The sequence below is a fragment of the Hyperoodon ampullatus genome (genome assembly GCF_949752795.1).
Source record: "Hyperoodon ampullatus genome assembly, chromosome: 3".
Lineage (NCBI taxonomy): Eukaryota > Metazoa > Chordata > Mammalia > Artiodactyla > Ziphiidae > Hyperoodon > Hyperoodon ampullatus.
The window spans coordinates 116821191-116847153 of NC_136916.1; the positions used below are offsets into that span (position 1 = coordinate 116821191).

General features: G+C 33.6%; 1 protein-coding gene across 3 annotated transcripts in view; it reads right to left on the bottom strand.

Annotated features, from left to right (window-relative positions):
* Positions 1-25963, bottom strand: part of RALGAPA1 (Ral GTPase activating protein catalytic subunit alpha 1) — a gene marked incomplete at its 3' end in the record, with an annotated part of 235275 nt that overhangs the window by 8995 nt on the left and 200317 nt on the right. For all 3 annotated transcript variants that reach the window (XM_079701197.1, XM_079701195.1, XM_079701196.1), the window contains 3 exons: positions 17854-18012; positions 16743-16870; positions 601-725 (listed from right to left, as the gene is read on the bottom strand). In XM_079701197.1, coding sequence (XP_079557323.1) covers positions 601-725; positions 16743-16870; positions 17854-18012 — 412 coding nt within the window. The remainder of the gene's footprint in view (positions 1-600; positions 726-16742; positions 16871-17853; positions 18013-25963) is intronic.

Consider the following 25963-nt stretch of genomic DNA (forward strand, 5'->3'; position numbering starts at 1 on the left):
ATCTAAAGAGGGAAAATAAAATAAATGAAACAATCATAAGGAGTGCAAAGAATTACAGAATAGGAAGGCCATGAGTCATTTATTTTCTTACTGATTTCTTCAAAATTAGTTAATTGTAAAAATGCAGTACCCTCTTATAATCTTTAAATATTACAAAATAATTTACTCTAAGTACTTCTAAATCTAGACCAATTATTTTAACTTTATTTGTAAAATTAGAGATGATAAGGCAATATTCTTGGCCATAAAATTTGATCCTCTGAAGTTGAGAGTGCCTGCTCAACTTGTATTTCTTTTGCAGATACTTCAGTAACGATTCTGTGAAACACAATAGTTACTGCCCATTAGCTCAGATAAAATGTAGTGTATGTGCTTTTATGAAGACTGTTGACTTTTAAAGGAACTGTATTTAGGTAAAAGAAAGTATAAATCAAATTTACAGGCCAAATATGAAAATAATGATGAAGAATATTTATATTTCAATGACTGGAAGTTTATTCAAGCAAGTTTTCCATTATTTTAAGAGTTTTTTAGAACAAAAGGGTATTGCATTTCAAGTTCCAATAATGAACAGTAACTAATACTTGCTTTTAATCTTACCGGCATCAGATGGTAAATGATGGTAGGGAGCTGGAGAAAAAACCTGTGCTGCAAAATCTTCAAATGTCGTTGGTTCTAAATGGTGCTGGACAATCGTTTGCAGATACCGCGCTCTCTCCTCATAGCTGATTTCCTTCAGTTAAGGATGAACTTAAATGCAGCATACACTGGGAAAGAACAGATCGCATCAAAAAGGACTACTATCACTGCTAAGCCATTACTTCTTAATAAATATAATTATTCATTAACTATTCTTGCATATCATTAAAAGTACGGCTTTTTAAAGAGAAAAAAATGTAGCTTTTAACATAAGTTTACTCTTCAGGATACCACTATACCTGGCAGCTTAACAGGAAGACATTTATTAGAAAATAATTAATAGTAAACTGTTGGAAGAAAGAAAGGTAACAGTTTACTTGGGAAAGGATTCAACTGCTATCAGGTCAGCCTAGGGCTCATCTTATCTTGTTAATCAGCTTCAATCTGCAGAGGTACTCTGAAAAGCCACGCGATAAATATTATAATGCTTAAAGTACTATGTCTGAAATTGTTTTTCATTTGTAATAATTTATTGTGAAAAATTCCTGCATATCATCTTTTTCTAAAATCCCTGCATTTTCCCAACAATTGTTCTCATTTTGAATGGAAGACTACTGTTGCTGTAATCCTCGAACTTAACTCCATGCAGTTAAGATAAATACACAGCTGAATCTGTATGTCAGGAAAAAATACCTAGTCAGTCATAACACTGAAACAAGCAGGAATATTTGCAGAGTCCACAGGACTCCTACATACTGTCTAACAAAGCATCTACAGGGCACTGACACTGACAGAAAAATACTGTACTTCCCTTTCACCACATTTTCTTCTCTGATATTATTGACAAGCAACCAGTACCTTGAAGTGTTGTTGCTTCTGAACAACCCACTCCAGGCTTCCTGTTTCAGCAGGCCTGATTGTGCTGTTAGCACAGAGAGGGCGAGAAAGAGAGAGAATATTTCTGTTGTTCACGAAAGCAACTATGGAAATGGCTGTCAAAATGTAGAGCAGCAGGCAGCAACATACAATTATCAGGAAAAACTCACATGCTGACTTCATGTCGTATAGTTCCTGAACTGAGAAATCAGTTAACCTTTCTTCTACAACTTTTAAAAGTTTTCCAGCTGTACTCAGTGTGCTATGTTGATAGGCTTTACCTAAGACATTTAACTAAGTGTAAAGGATAATAAAAATTTGCTTATTGGTTCTTCTTTATTCGTTGAATTTTCCCCAAAACCCATTTTAATATTTTACCCTCAAAATTCATTGTTCTCTCTTTTTAAAATTGCAATTCAATTGTTGTAGTCCTTTAGTTCCAGAGATTGTAGACCGAGTCTACAATCAAGACCAAGAAAAAATTCTGAGAGGAAGATAATTTAAAATGTTAATTCAGTGGGAGATACCATAGCCAGTTACATTTACAAAAGATTATTGATTGAGAAAAAAAATAAGAGTTAAAGGTAAGTCTATATTCATTATGCACTTGACTTAGACTGTGATGTCTTTTATCACCTAAATGACTTGAGTAACCTCTTCTTATACTACAATTTATTTTATGTATCAAATATTGAAATAATCTTAATTCCAATTCCTGGCAATCCATTATTTTCAATTCTGGGGTTGAACTTCAAAAGAATTTTACTCCTGAAATGGGTAGCAACAGGACAAGATGCTATACTGAAAGGATTTTATGGAAGGATCATATAGATGTTTTTGAGTGTTAACACAGAAAAGTAATATAGCACACTTTTAAAAGAGGGTATATGGTTATAAATGAAAGGGGATGAAACTGATGGTTCAATCTAAATAATACCACATATCTCACAACTTGTTGGAAAGTACTTTTTTCATTGGGGGAGATTCACAGCTGCCGAATTTTCTGCAGTTAATAGAGTCCTTTGATTCACAGCAGTGCCCCTTGTACAAAAAATACTGGCCTTTGTGTATTACCAGAAACTAATTTTCTATTTGGCTGAAAAGGGAAAAATGGGGTTATTGCTTCTCCCTCCTACAGAGCTTTTCATTATGCCTGATGCACTCAACTTCTAAGCTCTTCTGAGAAAAAAAATAACTGAAGAGGCAAGAGGTAGAAAAATGAGCTTGTTAGCACATTAGAAGTGAAGTATCTTGGTGGGCCCTAGAAATTCCCAGTGGTGTGTTAACTTATCACTCTATGCATGCTGGCACTGATAGTCTCCCAATTGATCACTCTCTTTTCGCACCAAAGGTGCTGCCAGGAAGCAAAGGCTGAAGGCCCACAGGAGAACAGTCTGCTATCAAAACAAGCTGTTTTTAAAAGTCTGCTTGAATGGGTAAAATGCTTCATGAAAAGTAGGGTGGAGACACCTACCTGCTTTTAAAATGCTCTACTTTCAGAGGGCCTATAAATGAAATATTTTACTTTACCTTATTATATTTAGAGTTTACACAAAAATTAGGCAGAGAGAAAGCAAATTTAATATTTCTAAAGCAAGGAGATGATTAGAGCAAGAAATGAATATCTAGAGAAGATACAATTATTTTTTATTTTTTAAAATTTTTTGAACATCTTTATTGGAGTATAATTGCTTTACGTTGTTTAGTTTCTGCTGTATAACAAAGTGAATCAGCTATACATATACATATATTCCCATATCCCCTCCCTCTTGCGTCTCCCTCCCACCCTCCCTATCCCACCCCTCGAGGTGGTCACAAACCACCGAGCTGATCTCCCCTGTGCTATGCGGCTGCTTCCCACTAGCTATCTATTTTACATTTGGTAGTGTATATATGTCAATGTCACTCTCTCATGTCGTCCCAGCTTACCCTTCCTCCTCCCTGTGTCCTCAAGTCCATTCTCTACGTCTGCATCTTTATTCCTGTCCTGCCCCTAGGTTCTTAAAGATACATTCTGAAGTGTAATTCTATTTCACTATACAAAAGGAGATTCATAAAACTCTGAAGAAACCCTAATTATATAAAGCTATAGAAACTAAAATTATCTAGACATAATGTATTCATTTTGTATAAAAACACATGACGTATTTAATAAAACGGCAAAAAAATCATAATTAGAGAAAATGACGCTTTCTAAAACAATTTTTTAAAGTTCAGGTATAGGTGGCAGAGTGAAGGAAAACAATCATTAATGGTTGAATTTAAATGAAAAACTGCAACGGTTATCACAAATTAGGCAGCCCACTGTCTGAAGTTTCCTTCTGGGGGATTATTTTCAGAAAATACTGTTAGCTTAGTAAATTATTATAGACTACAGTAACTCACCTTCTAAAAGCTAAATATTCTAATTTTCCAAGTGTGATGTAGTCAAATAAATAAATAAACAACAATATGAAAGCAACCCAATCTACAGTACTTACATCTTTCCCCTTTTACTTTGGAAAACATTTATTAAGGAGACATAAGGAACTCTAAGTACTTAAACAATAGTCCTGAGTCCACAAACAAGGTGTTTTTTGTGATTGAGATGATGATAAAGTTCCAAACAGTGATGTTGGCATCTGCAATGGTAACCATAGTCCAAAATAGTTAATTCCTATATCTCCTTACCATATGTTAGACACTTATTCCTTAAAAGGCAGCTCTCTAGGGAAGAGTTATTAGTACCTATAAATTGAGTGGCATACGCAAACTTGATGGCTAATAACAACAGGATAGCTCAAGCTATATTCCTACTGTGATTGTGTGTTGCCACTGGCGTTGAAATTAAAAAAACTGAAATGGGTGAAATGATAAAAAGGTGACGGTAAACTTACAAATTCAGAACAAAATTTAAAGTACAAGTCTAAGTTGAATTAAGACGGTTTTTGTTGCAAATCTAAAACCCAAGCCAAAACTAGCTAATAAAAAGCCATTTGATGAAGGAGACTTTTAGCTGGTAGGAATCTTTAATATAGAACTAGCCAATCAAAAGAAATAACACACAGGTGCTGCAATCACAGCACTATAATTATCCACTAATCCTCCTTCCTTCTACTTTCTGCAAAAATAGAAATGGGGGGAAGGAATATTACCATTCTAAAAATAAGAAAAGGGAACTGAATGATTTTTATAGTACAAATAAATAGTTTAAACCCAATCTGTACTTCATTAATATGAAGTTAATATCAGTATTCAATTAACTACTTTTGATTTTAAACTTATCATATGAAATAATAATGGCCCCCTGTCACTGTGTCAAGACCAGCTGTTATGAAACTAGGGTTCAGTTTCAGCCCACTCCTGGAAAGAGATGCATGAATTCTCTGTGCCACAGTTTCTCTGAATGTTAAATGGGGATCCCCCCACCTGCTCCTATTTATAGGGCTGTTGAAGATAAAGGATATAAATACAAAGTAACCCAAAAGTCCCCCTACATCTGTGATGAAAATAGTTATTTTGACCTTTGACTCAAGTCTTTGTAAATAGCAGGTGCTGTCTCCACTAGGACAATTTTCAATATCAGTTTAAGAAATATACCTGTGTTCACGTGCAAGAACTCTGATAATGTTTCTTGTTTGTGTTATTATGTACAAGAGGAACTTTTGACTTATTCTGGTAAGAGAAATCTCTAATTTCTCATGAGAAAAAACACAATATGAAGAAAAGAGACTGCAGACAGTTAATTAGAAACACTTTTTTCAACTTTACTAATGTATAGGGAGAAAAGATAAAAGGTAGATTTGGTTTTTAAAGAAGCAACAACCCTTCATTTGCCACAATAATTTTCTTAATAATACAATGTAATTTTGAACTGCTTTTGCTGTCAGAAAAGGCAAAATTTTCAGTTTTGTGATCATTAATTCCATGGCACGCCCAGGAGGTTGTATAAATACTTAGGTCCAATGTAATTTGTGACTAGTCTCAAAGAAATAGAAATTTGTGTGTAAGTATATGTACATGTGTATATGTATGTATGTTTATGTTTGTATATATGTATGTTGTACATAGCAAGAATATAAAGTATAATTTTTAACAAAAAGGAGTTAACGAAAATTACAGACAGACAACAAAGGCATATCATTGCTTAATTAATTTCCTCTTAAATTCAGGTTTAATGTTTTCTTTCCTAAACAAGAAAAAACTACCGGCTCCTTTTTAAGTAAAGGCAAAGCATGAAGTGTCTATATCTGTGCTCAATAGCATAGCCTCAGGGATTTAGGGCCCATTCTGAAATTCCTAATTTAGTAAGCACTTGCCCACGCTCATATTAATGTGGTTTCTTTGCCGTTTTAGCAGTCAGGAATTTCATCTCCCTTCTCTGTATACAAAATTCCAAGAACAGTAATTGCAGGAAGAGAAAGAGTTTTACCTATTAAAAATTTCTTGCAAGTACTACTTACAATATTTACAAAGTCTGTAAGATGGTTGGTAGTTTGAAATTGGCTATGGTGGGAGTTTTAACATCATAGAACTCAAAAAATGCCACAAATCGAGGCCTCCTCCTGCTCTCCAGAGCCAGTTGTTAAGCATCAAGTGTGCCTCATTCCTCATGCTTGTTCTCCTAATAAACTAGTGGGAGACTAATGTCTGAGGGTGGAGGCCATGCCTTTTTATCTTTATATCTCTAACACCTAGCACAGGGCCTAGCAGCACTCAATGATTGTTTATAAATTATAGAATGAATGAATAAAGTTGGTTTGGTAGTTGATTAGGAGCCTGTTATGCAGACAGCCCCCTTCCTCTAATCTCACTTTGGCTCCCCAGAGACAAAGCCCTTTGGGGCAAATACAGTTGGGACTCTCCTAGGATTGAACTTACAGAGAGAGTCTGGTTCCACCCCTACCCTTAATCTTGCTGACCTTCTCCGGAAGAAGAAAAAGTGAGTAGAGCACAATGTATACATATGTAAGGTGTAACATTAAAAGAAAACTGATATTAATTTCTTAAAAAATTATAATTGCCTATAGAAGAAATTCTATAAATGCTGAAAGTAATTACAACTCATTACAATTTAGCATTGAAATAAACATTTTGCCCTATTGGTTGTGATAATTTTAGTTAGAACTAGAGGAAGGATACAACAATGATCATTGTTGTATTAATGTTTATTAATGTCAGGAAACTTAGCAAAATCAGCAAAATGTTTATTAAGCAATAAGCCTTGCCTCGAAGGAGAATACAAAGATTTGCTCAGAAAAACAAAGCTGCTGACGGGTAGAGTTCGGACTAGAACCTTCGTCATTTAATAGTCCAGTGCTCTTTCTACAGACAATCTCAATGATCTGGATTTTAGATGGGGAAAAAAAAAAGTATAAAAGGCATTTTAGTCAGCTCAAGGATGGCCAACACAATGACTACTAGCTTTTCTAAGATTGGCAATTTTTCAAAAATCTTTGTTTATATACTAGAATATCATATGTAGTATAGTAATAAAAATCCATGGCATGATCTAAAATAAAACTGAGAAAATAAACAAACCACATTTGACTTTTTAGTTCTAAAAGGCCTTGAAGTATCTTCAAACATTCTGAGGCAGTATCATTACACAGGGTCTTGAAAACTTAATGAAAAATAAGAATTTTATTGAGATATAGAATATGGGTAGATATATTCTGCAATTACATCTGCAGGATCTAATAATTATTATTATCAGGAGTAAAGTGGCATACTTCCCTGAAATATACAGGGCAATTAAGTATCCCATGGACTAACAGGCACTGCTCATTTATAAAATAAAAGTAAACTATATTGCTTACTTTATAAAGAAGATCTAGTAAATTAATTAATACTCCATTTCTTTCCTACAGTAGTTAATTTCTTTAAGAAACATGCAGTCTAGTTCATATGCAGTAAAAATAAAATTCCCCTAAATAAATAGCATGAATCTGGGAATTATTTGTACTATGTTATTAGAAATTCTGAAAATCTGCAACAGGTTATGACCAATTATTGTGTATGATTTTTATGATGCTTTATATTAATGAAATTCTTTAGTAGTTGATACTATCTACACCATGAAGGAAAAGCTGTGATTTGTCAGACTAGACAAAGCTGGGCTTTAATCCATCCTTTTAAGCATGCTGCCAAGTCTATATTGTTTTCACTGCGTCTCAATTAGGAGACAGGCAGGACACCTGGTACTTCTTTATCTAAGTCCCATGGGCTGCCAGATGACTCAAAATCCATAACAGGTGCTAAGGCACTGTGAGGATAGTCCTATTATTGAAAGCTGGAGCTGTATAAAATTTGGACCATATATAATTGCTCATAAATCAGTCAATTACTAAATGAAAACATTAAGTAAAAAGTTGATAAGCCCAATTCTAACAAACTTCATGTAAATACATTTAAAAAGATTAACCTTAAATAAATAGGATTAAAAATTTAAACCTACCTAAAGGTTCTGAAAATCCTTTCTGATTTAATAATCTAATAATCACTGGCAGTTTCTAAAAAGGACTAACATGATTATCAAATATGTGTATCTATTACACTTTCATGAAAGTTGTATGAAACAAAACATCTAAAAGAAAAACTAAGTTACCTGGATTTCAAATTTAATGAAATTAAAATTTTGTGCTCTCCTTCTTGGTAAGATCTGCTTGAAAATACTACCATTAAGTAATAATGAGACTTTCATAGTCAACAGAGAACTGCTTCAAAATCACTAGTATTACAGTAAGAGTTTAAAAAATATTGGGGGGAGGCTAGGAACAATCACTGTGTTGTTCCTCTTAGGAACAAAAATTTCAGTACATTAAGTTGAGGAAATTAATGTCTCTGTTTGGACTAAATACTAAACTTGGGTTCTGTGAGAAGAGTGAAAAAAGGAAAAAAATAACTAAGTGAAATTTTACAGTGTACAATTACTTAAGTGTTATCTCTACCTAAATGTGCACTAACTTAATTAAGATTCTGTTTAAATGCTATAATTATCAGGAGTACAAAAAAAGTGATTTATTATCATGGTAAGTAGTTACAAAGTACAGCAAACTGTCATTTAAGACAGTGTCATAGCATCTATGATAAACAGTATATTGGCTTAAACTAATGCACTATATGCCCCCAGGGAATAATAGGCTCAGAGACTGGACTTTAACATTAAAATCTACCCATTAATCTTGACTTAACTACAATCTATTCTGCAGTAAAAGGAAGAATGGGCATTCAATGAATTACTGTTTTTGAAATATTGCACTGGTGCCCATTTACTAAAATAATTTAAGGGGACATGAAGAGATGCAATACTAGTAAATCTTACTGTTACTAATTTTATAAAACATGCATTTGATTTTCCCTCAGTTTAGCAAGAACACCCCATTTTTTTAAATCTATAGATTAAAATTTTTTTCTTAAAATATTTCTCCCTGATCCTTTGAAAGGACACGTTGCATAACTTACAATACTGCAGTATAATTTAGTCAACTTAAGTTCTGCTGAAAAAAGGAATCGTCTATGGAAATATACTGTGGGGTCAGGATCCTGGGAGCTGAAAAAGCTTTAATTTTTTTAAAGTTGTAGATCATTGTTTCTTTGCATCAGAACCTCCAACTGCTTGATTAGACTGACCAGAAGAAAATGGAAAGGCCCAGAGTAGTGTTTATACAAATATCACAGCATACAATGCCTCACATAACAAAGAAACAACCCTCACATTTAAAAAAGATATCCAAAATAGAATTCAAGGAAAGACAATTATGAGTGACTGAAATAGGCATTACCTACTCATTTAAATGATAAATCCAGTATTTAACCTTAAGATTTGCTTAGTGGATTATTTTAGCATTTGCGATTGTTATGCATAAAATTAATTTACATTTCTATATTAATATTGCTTATATGTATTCAGATGATATTTGGGAATTCTAAAAAGCACAGCATAAGCCAAATCTGTCTCTAACCTTATCTGATATATAAAATGTGCTGGTTTTAATCCACTTTCCCTTATTTTAAATTTCTGTCAAGATAACAAAACATTACTTTCATTTCATTTAAAGGTAAAAATATCATGAAGCAAACCGACTTTTGCTCTGCTATAATCTGGTGGGCTGAAAATAGATAATGGCACGTTAACAAGGAATTACTACAGGTGGTTGCTTAAATATATTTATTTGCTTTCTTTTTGATAGTAGGTATGTGCTAAATAAAAGTCAACACGCTTATCAAAAGAATAAGTAAATGTAGAAACATCAATTCTACAACAGCTATTTTTGCTTCTTCTCTTTTCTGAACAGCAATTAGTAAAGCAACCCTTTCCCCTCCTCCCTAGTGCCGTCAAGCTGTTCAGAGCAGTTTGCAACTCGACAATGGTACCATTGTGAATGCTCTCTGGGCTTCCTTCCCACAGAGAGTTAAATGGGCAGTTCCTGCTGCCCATGATTGGTGTCCAGTGAAATAATACTCAAGAGCCAGGTTTTATCAGCTTCACGCCAAAGAAGTGAAGCCAGGGAACCCAAGCCTTCATATCATACTGGACCATATGCCAACCCTGATGGCCCCAAAGGTTTATCACTAAGAATCAGGATCCATCATGTCCCTTGTGAAATTTCATTTCGCATACCTTATGTGAAATGCAAAGCTTCACTAAAAACTGAACCTTCTTTGCAATTGGCATGAACAGATGGACGGTAACAGTGGTTTGGCAAGCAAAAGTTAAGATTTAAATAGGCTATATTCTAGCGTTTGAGAGGAAAAGCAGTTAGAAGAAAATGGGGAGATTTGTGATCCATAGTTTAATTTTAATTCCATTATTGAGTTATTAAAAATTCAATAGCAAAATCCATATATTTAGTAAAAGGAAAATAATGGATTAAAAGCACTGCAATTCCTATGTTAAACGAGGTTAGAGTAATTTCAGCTTTACATCCTTCGTTCTTTGCTCTCTGAAATCCCCAAATAGCATCTGAATCTACTGCTGTTTTTCTATTTAAATAAAGACTAGAATAAAACTTACACATTATGCAGTAGGTGTAGTTAATAATAATGTGAGCATACCAGTGCACCTTCATCACTAATATCAACAACATAGCGTTTAATAGAGAGAAAAAAAATTCCTTTTCTAGCAAAGGTCAGAAGTTAATAAAGATGGAAGTAGAGAAACTTCAAGTTTTGTTGTTTTTAGGGAACAGTCTGACAATCATCTGATACAGTTCTATTTTCTTTCTGGTACACTATGATATAACCCAACTGTCCATAGATTGGCATATATGGACCATACTGTCACACTGGATTTGAGAAAACAGGTAAAATGGTGGTACTGCTTTCTTTTCCTTTGCTATTTTTGCTGTGAAGCCAATGTACTATCAGAATAGGATAAAAAAACTTCATTTGTCAACACCATGTAAAAGTATAACAGTATGTAAAAACACATTTTCTGAGCTCTTGCTACATGACAGACAGGCTGCTTAGTGCTTCATGTGGATAATCTCATTTAATCCTTACAACACTCCTGAGTTTGGTACTCCTTTTACAGATTAAATAAAATTAGACATAAAGACAGTGACACACTTAATAAGTGGTTCTGGACTCTGAAGCCCAGGCTGATTACCCAACAGTCAGCCTCCGCATTTTTAAATATAATTAATTTATAATTAAGGACTATAATTAAGGACAGTCCATACTTACCAATATTATCTTCTGAGGAAATGATCTACAAAAGACAGTAGATATATAAAGTTATGCAGTTTCTCAATAAACTCACTTTCTTCTAACATGAAATGGCAGCAATATTGATGGGCCTCCCTAAGAGGTTTTATAATGTTCTATCGTAATGAATGGCAAACTGCATTAGTGGAGCCAATCAATTACATTTCATTTCGTTTTGGCGCTCATACTTTTGCAACAGGTTCTTTACATTTGAGTAGTAGAACTGCAGGGATAACAAACTGTGACTAATTGAAGAATGATCATTGACTTCTGGTAATTTGTCTGATAAAGTTAAACAGAAACCCAATTCTGGCATTTACGAAAAAGTCAAATCTAAACAGATTAGAAGAAATCAAATAATATTGGTTTGGGAGGAAAGAATATTAAATCTAGGAGGAAAGTGTTTTTTAAAGATACTATTTTATTTTATAACATCCCCCAAAACATATATTTCACAATATTATATATGTATTAAATATATATATATATATACACACATAAAGCCTCAAAATATAAATTACAAGAATTATAACAGACATGCTGCATTCCATCTACTCAAATCTCACCCTTTGAGGCCCAGATTTTCTATATATTCTTCTTCCCTGATTTTCTTACTCCAAAGTAATGACTTTTTCCTTGGAACTCCCACAGCATCTTATCTACAACCCTATTGTGACACATTTTACCTTGTGTTATAATTTTTAGTGTACATATAATTATCTCCCCTATTAAATAATAAGATTATTGAAGAGATTACCATCTGATTTGTCTCTGCATTTCTCTCAAAATCTTTACCATTACCATTTAAGTGATCAATATCAAATATTTTTGATAGAAGAAAAACAGTACAGTTGCATCTTTTGACCTGGTGGTGGTTAAACTGTAATTATTCACCATATAGTATATTTAGGATTTATAATCTTTTTTCAAATTATATTTTGCAGTAAGAAAGGTTAAGAAGAAAAACTTAAGAAAATTAGGACATGGGATGTGGTTAATTTTATGTCAACTTGGCTAGGCCATGGTACCCAGTTTTTGGTCAAACACCAGCCTAGATGATGTTGCTGTGAAGGTATTTTTTAGATGTGAATACCATTTAAATCAGGAGAAAAGTATATCAGATTACTCTCCATAACGTGGGTGGGTCTCATCCAGTCAGTTGAAGACCTTAGGAGAAAAGACTGAGGTCCCCAAGGAAGGCAGGAATTCTATCTCCAGATGCCTTCTGACTCAGACTGCATCAGCTCTACCCCAACTCCCACAGATTTCAGACTTGCCAGTACCCACAACCGTGTCAGCCAATTCCTTAAAATCAGTCTCTCTCTTTATGTACTTATGTATATACACACATCCTACTGATCGTTTCTCTGAGAACCTGAATACAACATGACTATATACTGTAACTTCTGAAAATTTCTATGTACAATAAATCTCACATTAAAAAAGAAAGAGAAACAGTACATGTTTGATAGCAACATATTTAACATTTATACATAGTCAAAATGTCCCTAGGATCAAAACAAATAATTACTTTAAAATTTTTATTTAAGGAAAAGTCATGATAGCTAAGATCATGAAATTAATGCTTTGGAATTATTATTCCTAATACAAAAAAGCCAAAAACGAACAACAAAAAAACCCCCAAACCCCACCAACACACACATACACTCTCTTTCAACAGGTAATTAATAAATGATGACTAAGATCAACCTGAAATACCCCTCAGGTCCAATGGTTACTGAGAATGTGCCTACTCCTTCTCCCCAGTGATGCACTTCAGTTCTAACTGCATGATCAAACCAACAAATTGAGCTCGGGACAAAAAAAACAAACAAACAAAAAACCCCCCAAAAAACCTAGCTGACAAAGTCAGAGGTTGCAAGAAAACGCTTTTCAAGTACAAGTAATGCAAGAAATGACAAGTGAAGTAAAGGAGAGGTTTCAAAGCTTGAAAGACAGTCATCAATACTGACAGATTACTGTAATTCTGGCTGCCAGCATGATCGATTTGGGCAGCATATGACAATCAATATTGTCCTCATTTAGTGAACAACATTAGATTCACAGATACAGAAGATGTTCCTAGGATAAAATTTAAGCTGTACTTAATGATCATAAATAGCACAATTTATGCTGTGGAATCTTAGTGGGTACTTTTACTGGGCATAAAATAACTGACACAGCAGTACAATTATCCAAATATAATTGAGTTTATTACATATTCTTTTACTCCTTCATTTCTCTTATGAGGATTAAAATAGTAACTCTGATGGTTTTCAAAGCCTACTTCTATCTCAGTTTTTGTTGTAATTTCTTTTGTTTTATTGATCTGTTTTAGAGCGCATGATTTTTTTTCCTTAATGGGAGCTTAAGGAAATTTGTCAAAATCTGAATTTGTCAAAAATATACATTTAACATTTTATTATATTTCTGAAATATGTATTTGTTATTTAAAATGAAAAGACATTTATATTTCAATATCTCAAAAACATCTAGTTGTAATTTATTGTATAAACTTTCATTTAAAAATCAAGTAATTGGGCTTCCCTGGTGGCACAGTGGTTAAGAATCCGCCTGCCAATGCAGGGCACACGGGTTCAATCCCTGGTCTGGGATCCCACATGCTGCGGAGCAACTAAGCCCATGTGCCCCAACTACTGAGCCTGTGCTCTAGAGCCCACGAGCCACAACCACTGAAGCCCATGTGCCTAGAGCCTGTGCTCCGCAACAGGAGAGGCCACCACAATGAGAAGCCTGTGCACTGCAAGGAAGAGTAGCCCCTGCTCACCGCGACAATGTGCAGCAATGAAGACCAAAAATAAATTAAAAAATTTTAAAAATGAATAGAATCTATCTTTAAAAAAATAAAATAAAAATCAAGTAATCTATCAGTACCTATATGAAGTTATTTCCTCCAATGTTTAGAATTAATATACACCTTTGTGAATCTTTGTGAAAGATGACTACATGTTCTTCAGATTAGCAAAGGCTGAGTATCTCTATTATATATTTAAATAGTATGGGAAAATAACTTCTATATAGCTTCTAAATTCAAGCTTCTAAGTCAAGAAAAATTTGTTTGATCTGTCTGATTTAATATTTTTACTCTGATAGTTCCAGAAGTGGTTTTCCTGATAGAAATTGCTCACATCTGCTGTGTAAATAAAGTGTTCATGTTTACTGTTTTCATCTGAAATTATCTCTCTTCATCTTAGAATTTTCTCCAATGTGCTATCTATTAACATCTCAGCAAGATTAACTATTAAGCGCTTCATGAAACAGGCCTAAAAATCCAATCCAATCAATTAACCAACCAACCAACCAACCAAACATAAAAACCCAATTAGGCAATTCCTTGCTGTTGGGTAGAGCTGTTTCATATTGACTATAATCTTTACACATAACAGGATTAATCACCGCACAAAATAACGTACCTTATTTCATTTACTAGGTGCATCCAAATTCATTATCTCATTTATTCTTCACAACAATTCTGAGATGGGTATTAGCATCTTTTTTACCGATGAAGAAAGTTAGGTTTAGAGATTCTGGGACTTGACTAGGATCACAAGGCGGACCTCGGGTGGCATGGACATATATACACTACCAAACGTAAAATAGATAGCTAGTGGGAAGCAGCCGCATAGCACAGGGAGATCAGCTCGGTGCTTTGTGACCACCTAGAGGGGTGGGATAGGGAGGGTGGGAAGGGAGGGAGACGCAAGAGGGAAGAGATATGGGAACATATGTATAACTGATTCACTTTGTTATAAAGCAGAAACTAACACACCATTGTAAAGCAATTATACTCCAATAAAGATGTTAAAAAAAATCAATGTTTCTAACTGCAAATCCAGCTATTATACCTGTAGTGTAACGTGCAAATCTGAACTAGTCCTTAAGAGTATGAATTTAGGCGCAGGTAAAAGAAATTAAGCTACATCCTCACTTTTAATTGGTATACTTGAACTACTTGGTAAGGTGTGCATTTTACATGTTGTTTGTATATCAGGCCAGAAATAGTTTGTGTTAGTTCAATAAATTGAGTTCCTACTGACACAAGAGGCAAATAGAGTTTTGTATTACAATCTAATCTCGCTCTCACCACTTTCCCAAAAGATTTAAGGCATTCTTTCAACTGTGTCTTAAATGAAATGATGGAGAACACTAACCTCAGGATGAACACCAAGATCAGGGGAACTGTAAAGAGGCACAGGTCAGAAAGAAGTCAATCTCAGTAGAGTTGACAATGCGGACAACATTAGTTTACAGATAATAATCTGTATATTCCTTATAAGATTAGCTACCTTTCTAGAGATATTCAGGATATAATAAACTGAATCCTTACATTTCATGACAATGACCACGTCAAATCAGAGTTTTCAACTCAAAGTAAGTGAAGATGTAACTGCTACAAATAAGAAATGCTATATAAATGACATTAAGCTTAAGCAATGTAACATGCCATGATCTACCTATAATTCCATTCCACAGTATCAGAATACGTGAGAAATTACATAGAAATCAGATTGCTTAAGTCAATTTTCATTAAAAGAAGAAAACGTATGTGGTAGACTTATGATAAATCCATTTCATGTGGGATAGGACACAGGATATTTTAAAAAGCCTTCCCTGTAAAGCTTAACATCTACAGTTTATTATGTAAAAGAAAAATAATTGAAGTGTTTTGAATAATTTAGAAAAAGTATATGGAAACATAAATCCATTTTAGAAAGGAATATCAGAAAACAATTTAAATTTTAAAACTGTGTGCATATTTCACCCCAGGCAGTGTTCTAAGAATTTTACACATACTGACTCATTCAGTTCTCATAACACTACAGGCTAGATATTATTATCATTCTCATTTTATGGATAAGGAAATTGAGGCTCAGAGAGGTTAAATAACTTGCCCAAGGCTGCATAGCTAATGAAGTGGCGATCAGCATTTGAGTCCAGGTAATCGGGCTCCAGAAGCCATGTTCTTAAACACTCCATGGCCTCTCATACTTCCATGTCTCCGTTTATGTCATTCCTCTGCTTGGAATACTCTTCTTAATCTCATCTATCTGATTAATTCATTCATCCTTCAAGATTGGTTCAATCCTTACATTTCTCAGAAGTGTTTCCTGATACCACCACTCCTTACAGCTGACTGAGAGGTATCTGAAGTATTGTTATAGTAATTCCAGAACATCCTGTGCATAACTATTACAGCACAGATACTGAAAACAATATATTTCCTCAACTAGATTGAGTACTTTGAAATGACTGTTATGGTTATCTCTGCATATCCAGATTAGCAGAATGCCTAGTACATAATGGGGCTCTAATTAATTAACCAAAAGACAAGTACTGATTAAAAGCGTATAAAAGAAAATACATCATTCAAATATCATAACTGCTTAAACACTGGGGAGGAACTCCATCCTCTATATATCAATAAACAAAAACTCAAAGGTCTTAACAACACATAAGAAGTAGTTACCTTGGAAAGTAGACATATATTAGAGTAGAAACCATACTGTTAAAAAGGATACAAGTTTTGATATAATGGAATCAGCGATTTCAGAGCACGGCTTGCATTTATAGCGGTTGCTCGAACCATAATGGGTAGGACCTTTCCATTCACAATAGCACCATCAAAAAGTGGACCAAAGAAGGGAACCTGATTGAGAAATTAGAACATAATTTTATACTCGAACTGGAGAAAGGTTGTAAATAAGAAACAGTTTGCATACAAAGTCTTTCTGCTTCCTGTTTAGTTCTTCTTTCAGTAGAAATGCTATTCAAATTCAGTTCTTTTCCATGATGGGTCATTCATACTGGAGCAATAAACAAACAAAAAATGCCAGTGGTCTACAGGGTTTCCATTCAAAAGAATTATATGCTTCATATAACTGACAAAATAATTTACACTACCTGCCAATTTTCAAATTTTTGTAGCCGCAATTGTATACAAAAATCCAACACTTGGAAATAATTTACTTTTCCCCCATTGAGTAAACACAGGGAGGACACACATTCTTACAGGCAGCAAGTTAGTTTTTTATTATTTTCATGTGATGCCAGCTTTACTACCAAACCTAAAACACTTTTATTATTATTTTACTACAGAATCTGAAACACTATTTTTTATTTTATTATATGGTTTATTAGAAAAAATCTGTCATTTTTATCAGATGACTGACAGTTTCAAAAGTATTCTGTTTGAATATTGGCTGGTACAAATGGCAGCTGAAGGCAAAGACATGAACTGTGAATAATACAGTAAATATTTTAGGCTTTGTGGCCACATATTGTCTCTGCTGTATATTTTCCTTCGATTTTTTAAAAGAGAAAAACCCATTAAAAATGTAACAAACATTCTTAGCTTGTGGGGTGTATAAAAACAACAGTAAATGGGAACTTCCACTCTGGCACTACTTAGCCTTCTTCCATTCCAATGCAGTTTCTTTCTATTTTTCCTATTTTAGCGCCTTCTGAACTAGACTTAGACAATTCACATAGCTACCAGAGTCTGTGTCTCATCTCCCCCTCCAATTCCACGTTTTGATGCCTAGTCTAATTCTTCTGAAAGAGGGAAAGAAACTCACAAACCCATATAGAACTCAAAATATATTATTAAAATGTAATATAAGGAGTTCTTACCTCTGGTTTTTTCATTATCTGGATACTGAACATGTGATTTTTCATTGGGTATATTACAATAAGGACATCACCAAATTCGGTAGGAATAATTCCTCTCCTGTAGTCTCTAGTATGCTCTGACCAAACGATGTGTACTTCATCATTTCCTAAATGTCTCAACTGGAAAACCAAGAAAACAGTTCATAGTGCTCGAGAAAAGCCCTGTGAATACAGTCATACAGCTACTGACAGCATACTATAAAAAGATTAAAGGGTAAAGAAGTTTAAAAAATATTTTTAAAGCTTCATTTGATCATTTTTCATAACATGCAAAACAAAAGCACTCAAAAGACATTAGGAGACACTGCAGAAGACCAGATAATTTTCAACTGTCTATATAGTCAATGGCAAACAGAGAAATTAGATAAAAAAGATTCGCATACAGACCAAACACTCTTCTTAACCAGCAACTGAACCAATTTTGCACTACCAAACCTTTTAAAAATTGTTTAAAAGAGTGTTTTAAAAAGTGACGGATTTAAGACTATTCTTTTTTTCTGACCGCTCTCTGGAAGTGTTAATGAGCAGTGAAAGGGTCTAAAGGAGGCAACAGAAAGAGAACGAAAAGAAGTAAAACATAAATATCTACTGAGTAAGAGAAAGTCGATTATATTTGCTTTAACAAATTTATTTCCTGCTCTTCTCTGACTATGAAACTTTGCCTACGAAATTCTTTCAAGTAGACTTTGTGAGATTTGTTAGGCTCTCTCAAGATTTTATTTAAATATTTATAGTGCTTACGAAGGTGTTTTTGGCATTTAGAGAGTTAACATTATGATGATTAAAATTATAAAAAGCAAAGTATACAAAAGTTAGATTTCTATTAAGTTATTAGAAAAATTAACTTAATGTCCATAAGTATTGAGTTTTCTTCACGTAGATTATTGTTTAAACATGTATTTTAATACACCAATACAATTTGGTTATTTTAGTACATTTATTGATTCTGCCACTGCAAACATTTGAGCCCATTTTTGGTGCATATCTCACATGGGCTTTTCTATTACTTTCAGATAACTTGACATATTGTAGGCAGAAAAGTGTGGAAGAGAAAATTCGGATAAGTGTCATCAATATTCTTAGTAGGGGCTAACATACAGGCAATTTCTGTTTTTGAAGTATTGGATTTATTTTGACTTAATGACCACAAGGCAGGAAAATAATTAAATGTGTCATTTAAACAAAGGAATTAACCTTCCAATTAGTGAAAGGTTTTCTTCTGTCACCCTTTAACCCTGGAGTTCTTAATCTGGGTTCAAGGGATCTATGAATTTTTGCAAATTTTATTTGTGTATTTTTCTGAGAAGAAAGTCTATCATATAGGACTATGTATTACAAAAAAAGCCAAGAACCAGTGTTCTAATGGTTCTTGAAAGTCCCCAACACCAACCTATCTAGAAAATCCTAGGCACTATGAATGTCATTAAGTATTTGAAAACACGAGGTAAATCCCTGAACTTTAAATTTTATATTCCTAAGTAAGGAATGCCCTCTCTTCTTTGACAGATTATAAGATAGTGGCAGCTATTACTCTAAAGACAGTGCCCAGCTAAGTCTATAGACCAGAATCTATTATTTTAGAAATATAAAGATTTTTATTTTCTTTTAAGGATGACTTTTTTTAGGTCTAAGTGGATTAAATAATTCTTTTTGGAAACCATAAATGTGCTTATTGCTCTAAATAGATGATGATAGACCTCAAACATCAAAACAATGTTTAAGTTTTAATTACCATTACTTACAACACACACACACACCCTGAATGACATAAATGCAAGACTTGGGCTTTGTGACATTTTTAAAAACCAAAAAAGATTACACAACTCAGAAAAGCCATGGCTCTATAATTTCATTTTTTAATCAAAATACTTTAAAAATATCCTTCCTATACAGCCATCCCCATGTGTCAGCTTCCCTAATAGGTTTATGTTAACTGAATACAAAAGAAATGTGAAATAAATTTAACCAGGAGGGATGATCCAATCTAATTTTGATACATTAATGTCATATGCTGTACATGTTACAACAGCAGCCAGATCTAATACTAAGCTCCAGGCTATACTGAGATTTCCAAATGGCAGATTGTTCTAAGTGATATCAAGTATAATTGAAGTAATAAACGATAGTAAAAGCTGAGCACACTGTCAGGAAGAATTTAAGTATTTACTTTTTAAAATTAAATGAGTTAGGTTAGGAAAGACAAGACAACTGAAATAATGCAGGTCTCAATTTACAGAAAATTCCTTTTATTTATCTGCTACATTAACCCTTGAACTCTTGCCAAACCTATCTATAATTTCTAGTGCCCACTTATCTAAAGAAATGAGAGAAAAGGGCAACTGTAGTTTTATTTTATAATGAAAGCTTGTCTTCAAATATCTACCACAGAGTATTAAAAGTCTCTTATGGAAGTTTAACAGAAAAGAATAGTATATTTTTTCCAGGATGTTGTAATGCAGATATTTGTGGCATAGAACTATGCATATAAACAAAGTCATTTAAAACATGTTCAATCATTTTAAGGAAAAAGCTTCAAGAACATCCTTATCATTTTTATCCAAATGCTAAAAAAGCAATTATTTTATGCTGTTATGTTGAGGCATGTTTTTATATCTTTATGTCTTTAAACCCTGCTATAAAATAATTAAACAAATTGAGAAATTGCTAATCATTGCCATGTATGTTAGAATTTTTGAAGACTACTGAAAATATGAATTTTGAGTGGTTAACCGAAACTTCAGAAGTGTGTGTGACATTTATTTGACATAAATACTTTATGTAGTATTTGATGTTTTAAATTATTTTATCTATTCCTTATATTTTACAGATTTAAAGGGTTGTGTCTTATGTATACTCAGCAGGGTTTTTCCATACTCTGAAAACTCTCAAAGGAGTTCCTACCTGCATGTTTTTGTACCCAGATGCGAATCACTTCTGAAATAGAGTATAAGAATTCTGTACATGGGATAGGTCTGTTAAAATGACTGGCAACCAAAGTACTCTTCCAAATTCACTTTGACTGCTGTTGAAGTCATTTTGGAATTCAAGGTATATAACATAAGCTGCAGATTATCATTATCAATTTATGAAGATAAAATAGTTAAATGAAATTCAACACATATAAAATTGAAGTCCTCAGTACATTATAGAATATTAGCACTGGAAGAGACACTAAAGCTCTAATTTCCCACACAATACAGGAACTCCCAGTGCAATATCCCTGACAAGTAATCCTGCCTGCTTGAGTATTTCTAGGGTTAGGAAGCTTACAGATTCACAAATTAGCCCATTCATTTAAAAAGAGCTATAATCGTTAGACCCTACTTTACAGTAAGCCAAAATCTGCCTTCCTGAAGCTAGTTCTTCCAAAATAAGACTAATACCAAATAAACCCAATCTGTATTTCATATATTATCTTTTCAAATATTTGAAGATTGGTCTAATATATAACTCAACTTTTCTAGGTTAAAAGTGTTCCTCTTTTTATACTTTACAAACTTATTCATTATCCTGGATTTTTACCTCAGTTTATTGATGTTTCTATTAAATTGTGGTATCTGAAATAGAATATAATATCAATATATTCTATAATACAACCAGCCCACAGTGGGACTACTTCCTTTCTTCTGTTCACTCAATTATTTTCTGCATTTTTATAACACTGGCTCAAATGGAAGCTGTAGTCAATTCAAACCCTTAAGACTTTTTCTTACAAAGTTCTTTTAAGCAGGTACAACTGACTACTAGAACTAGAGAGGATTTCTATGTATTCTTAATAAACTTTAACTTACCAGGTTCCAATTATCTTAAAGCCTATCAAGGCCTTTTGTTAGCATGATTCTTCTATTCAGTATGTTGGCTCTCCCTTTTCCAGATTTGGGTTATCCTTAAATTCAAATTCTTGTGTCTTTATTCAGATTTTGGATAAAAATGTCAAATGGGACAGGTTTGGGTAAGAGCCATACAGTAAGTCATTACAGATGTCCTTCCTGGTTAAACGAATATCCAACATTTATTAAATACTTACTATTTCTGAGTGCTTTGTGATAATTTAATTTTCAAAACAATGCTACAAGATAAGTATAATTATTATTGACCTTATTTTTACAGGTGAGGAATTGAAGCTTTGTAACTTGCCCAAGGTCACGTAACTAATAAGCAGCAGAGCCAAGATTGAAACCCAAGCAGGCTAGTTTCAGAAACCATACTTTAACCACCTCCCTCTACTGCCTCTCATTATATAATTAATTTCTCTAGATATAATTACAGAACCAGTCACGAACATACTTATTGAACTATTATTAAGACCGCATTTCTTCAACTTGTCCACAACAAACGACTTAGTTAAATGCTTTATACTGTCTATGGCCTTCCCTGATGTAGTAATCCTATTAAAACAAATTAAGTTACTTTGATGTGATTTGTTATGGTGAACTCATGGGTAGCTCCTAGTGATCACTACTTCATTACCTAAGTGCTCACAAACCATCTGTTTAATAATCCTATTTTGCCAGGCATTGACATAGAGCTCATGAATGTTAGTAATTTTTGTGGTTGGTGGCCTGTTCCATGTCCTTTTATGAAAATCAGATGTTTGCCTATCTATGGCAGTGTTCTCATTTCCCACAATTATCAGTAGAGATTCCAGAGTCAATTCTAGATTTCCTCAGTGAAATATCATTCATTTGGAGTTAGAGACTAGAATTCATGTAATATAACTATATCATCTGTTTTACAAAATCAACTTACCGCCTTGATGTCCTCACTTCTGTTAAAAACGCCTAGTAACTCAATTATAATTACTCAGTCAAAACCTGAAAGTCTTCAATTTCTGATTTCCTTATAGTATCTCTAATAAGCTCTTCATTAAAACAATAGTATTATGTTCTGTTTTTGTACTTTCCTTCCTATTTCCTCTACTGTTGCTCTAGATCAGATGCTAGTCATCCTACACAGCTGGACTAGTTCACGAGTTCTTAAAAGGCCTTCTCTCCTCCTTCCCTCTCTCCTTCCTATCTACCTCTTTCAAACAGCAAATATTGAGAGCTGACTAAATGCACTGCACTAGCTATTAAAGATACAACGGTGAGGAAAAACAGACATATTTTCTTCTCTCACATAGCTTTAAGTCCAGTGGAGAGAGAGTAAAATAAACTAAGCAATTAATGAATAATTAACAGTAGAGATAATGCTCTAAATATACCTCTCTGAATGCAAATAACAAAGACAACTGATCTATAATGGCACTTGAAGAATGCATAGAAGTTAGTTAGGTTAGGCAGTTACTTCACAAGATAGTGGCATACATGTAGAAATTGAAACTGAGTTGATACTCACTGCCCCAAGCCCTCATTCTTTGCCCCTCACCTTCCAGACACTCATGTAGCAAAACATAAACTATCATATACTCCTCAATCATGTAAAAAAACATACGCTCATACATTTTCACAATTCACTTGCTGTCTGGATTATTCATTCTTAGTAATTGGGAAAAGCTTCTTGAAGCAATAGGCACGGCATCTAGTACACAATACTTTAGCAGAGTGGGCACTCAATAAATATGCTATTAAAAAGATAATGTCACAGTACTTACTTAGCAAATTGTTTTCTATCATTACATAGTGCACAGCATAAAAATAGAATTATCTGCAATTATGGCTTTATTTAAATATGCCACTTTGATGGTGATACGTGCTATGCAAATATAAAATAGGGTAATGTGATAGTGTTACTGGATAGAGAGGGCTTCTTTAGCTAGGATGGTCTGGAAAGGTCTCTCTGAGGAACTGTCATGTGAGTCTGAGAATAGAACAATGAGGATGAAAAAGCCTGATAATGTGACGAAAGAGCATTTCAAATGGAAAAAAAAGGTAAGTGCACAGCCCCTGAGATGGGAATGAGCTTGACATGATGGCAGGTTAGAATGACAGCCAGTGAGGCCAGATTGTGGTAAGTGAAAAGGAAAGTGACAGAAGATGAGATCAGGGAGGTAGGCAGGCAAGTGGCCAAATCCTGTAGGGCACTGAAGGCCATAGTAAGGAATTAGAATTTTATTCTATATGCAATGAGAAGCCACTGCTATACCATCCAAATTAAACCATTCACAGTGCTGAGATAAATCTGCTCTGAACCATTTATACTTCCTTGTTTCTTTATCTTCATTTCTTGTCATCAGGAGTATATTTATAGAAATCGGGGTTAAAGGTAGAGTCTATTATATTAAAACATAATTATTTTATGTAATGTGGCTAGATTTAGGACTACAACCATGTGTATAATTCCATAGCATTTATTAACTATTACATTAACTACACTTCTACTAAAACAATGAAAACATTTTTGTTATTATTCCTTAAGTTTGTTTTCCAATTCCTTTTCCAGACTATATTAGCATATAGTTCTCTGGGAAGTGAAGTATATTTTACTTCAAAGTGAAGTATATATTTAAGTATTTCTAGATAAAATAAAGAAAAATGGATTTAAAGTTCTAATCAGACTGAGCAGTTCAACAGAGCTCATTTATCTGCGAAACTATTGTAACCAAATTTCAAAACAAAAAACGAACTGCTGTCCAGTACACTAACAATATTTCAGAGGGAATTGACTTAAATAAAGTGCTTCTTTCCCCTCTTTTGGGGGGTCCAGGAAATGAAAGATAGGCTAGAGAGTCCAACTAAAAGTAGGTTATAATTATCTCAACTTGATCTTCATCAAACTCCTAAAAGGATGATTCAGCTACCTATGAAGCAGAGTAACAGCAAGTGGCTACAACAAGGAGACAGAGGAAATGAGACAAGCTCCTGTGAACACTTTATACCAATGCTTGCAGCACTTTTGATTTTTAGGGGTGAATAAACTCAGTTAAGTGGAAATTATTTTTAACCATTTTCTGTCAATCTTCCTCAGGTAGAGAGAATTTATAGAACAGATGGCTTGGACTGGAGTTATATCAGGATTTTTAATATGGTGGCGTAGTATTTCTAAGAGAGACTACTTTGTTAGACTGAAAGTTTGGTTAATTTGTTAAAAAAAAGTATAGTCTATGTTGTAAAAATTCTGTCGCTACCGTTTTGATCCTTGAAAAAGCCTTTCTTCACAAGAAATAAAATGCTAACACTTAAAGAGGTTCAAAGATATTTACCTCTCATTCTGAGAAAATAAAATGCTTAAAAATAATTTACAAAATCACCACATGATATTTTAAACACAAAGTGAAAACTAAAATTAGTTTCTATAAAACAGATATAAATGATTTTCTCCTATCAAGTTTAAAACAAAGAACCAGAGTCATACATAATTCTACCTTGCCAGAGGCAAGGCTATTTCTTTAAATGACTGTTGACCATCTAATTTAATTAGAGGTATTAAACTCCACGCTGAGGTCAACAAGCCTTACTTCCTTCAATATTACACTTCAACCAGTGCTCATTAATGTGTCTACTGAATGGATTAACACACCTAAAGATATATGTACAAAGCAAAGGGGGACAACCTAATGATATCCAATTGTTCATTTGTAACAGGACACATGTTCTAGGCCTCAACTTATTACCACTAATGTGGAATTTATTAAATTCAGGAGAAAAAATACCAATACAGAAAGTGATTTTTTTATTAAGGAAAACTGGTATAAGGCAACTGGTTTCTATGTTTAAGTTTAAGGATCTAACCTTTTATTGAAAAGAAATTGATACTGTAATAGAGCTAAAATAGAAGACTGTTACTTAGAAAAATCTTACATACTAGGACTCTGAAGAGCAGTAACGGCAAGAATCGCAGAGAATAGGGAAAGGGAAAACTCAGTATATAGAGAAATAAATGTTACTTTTTTAAATTTCTATGAAAAGAAGGTTTAGAATAATTTATACTGAATTATGAGACTGGGTAAATTTTTCCTTTCTACTGAACTAAGTGAAATATTGCTTCAATTTAGCCCCAACCTTGATAACAGTAGATTTTACTTAAAGTTACTTAAATTACTACTTGAGAATATAAGAGAACTATACCTTCCAAAATGATACCACTTTATTACATATTGTTTACAATTTTGACAGGTTTTGTTTTTATCTGG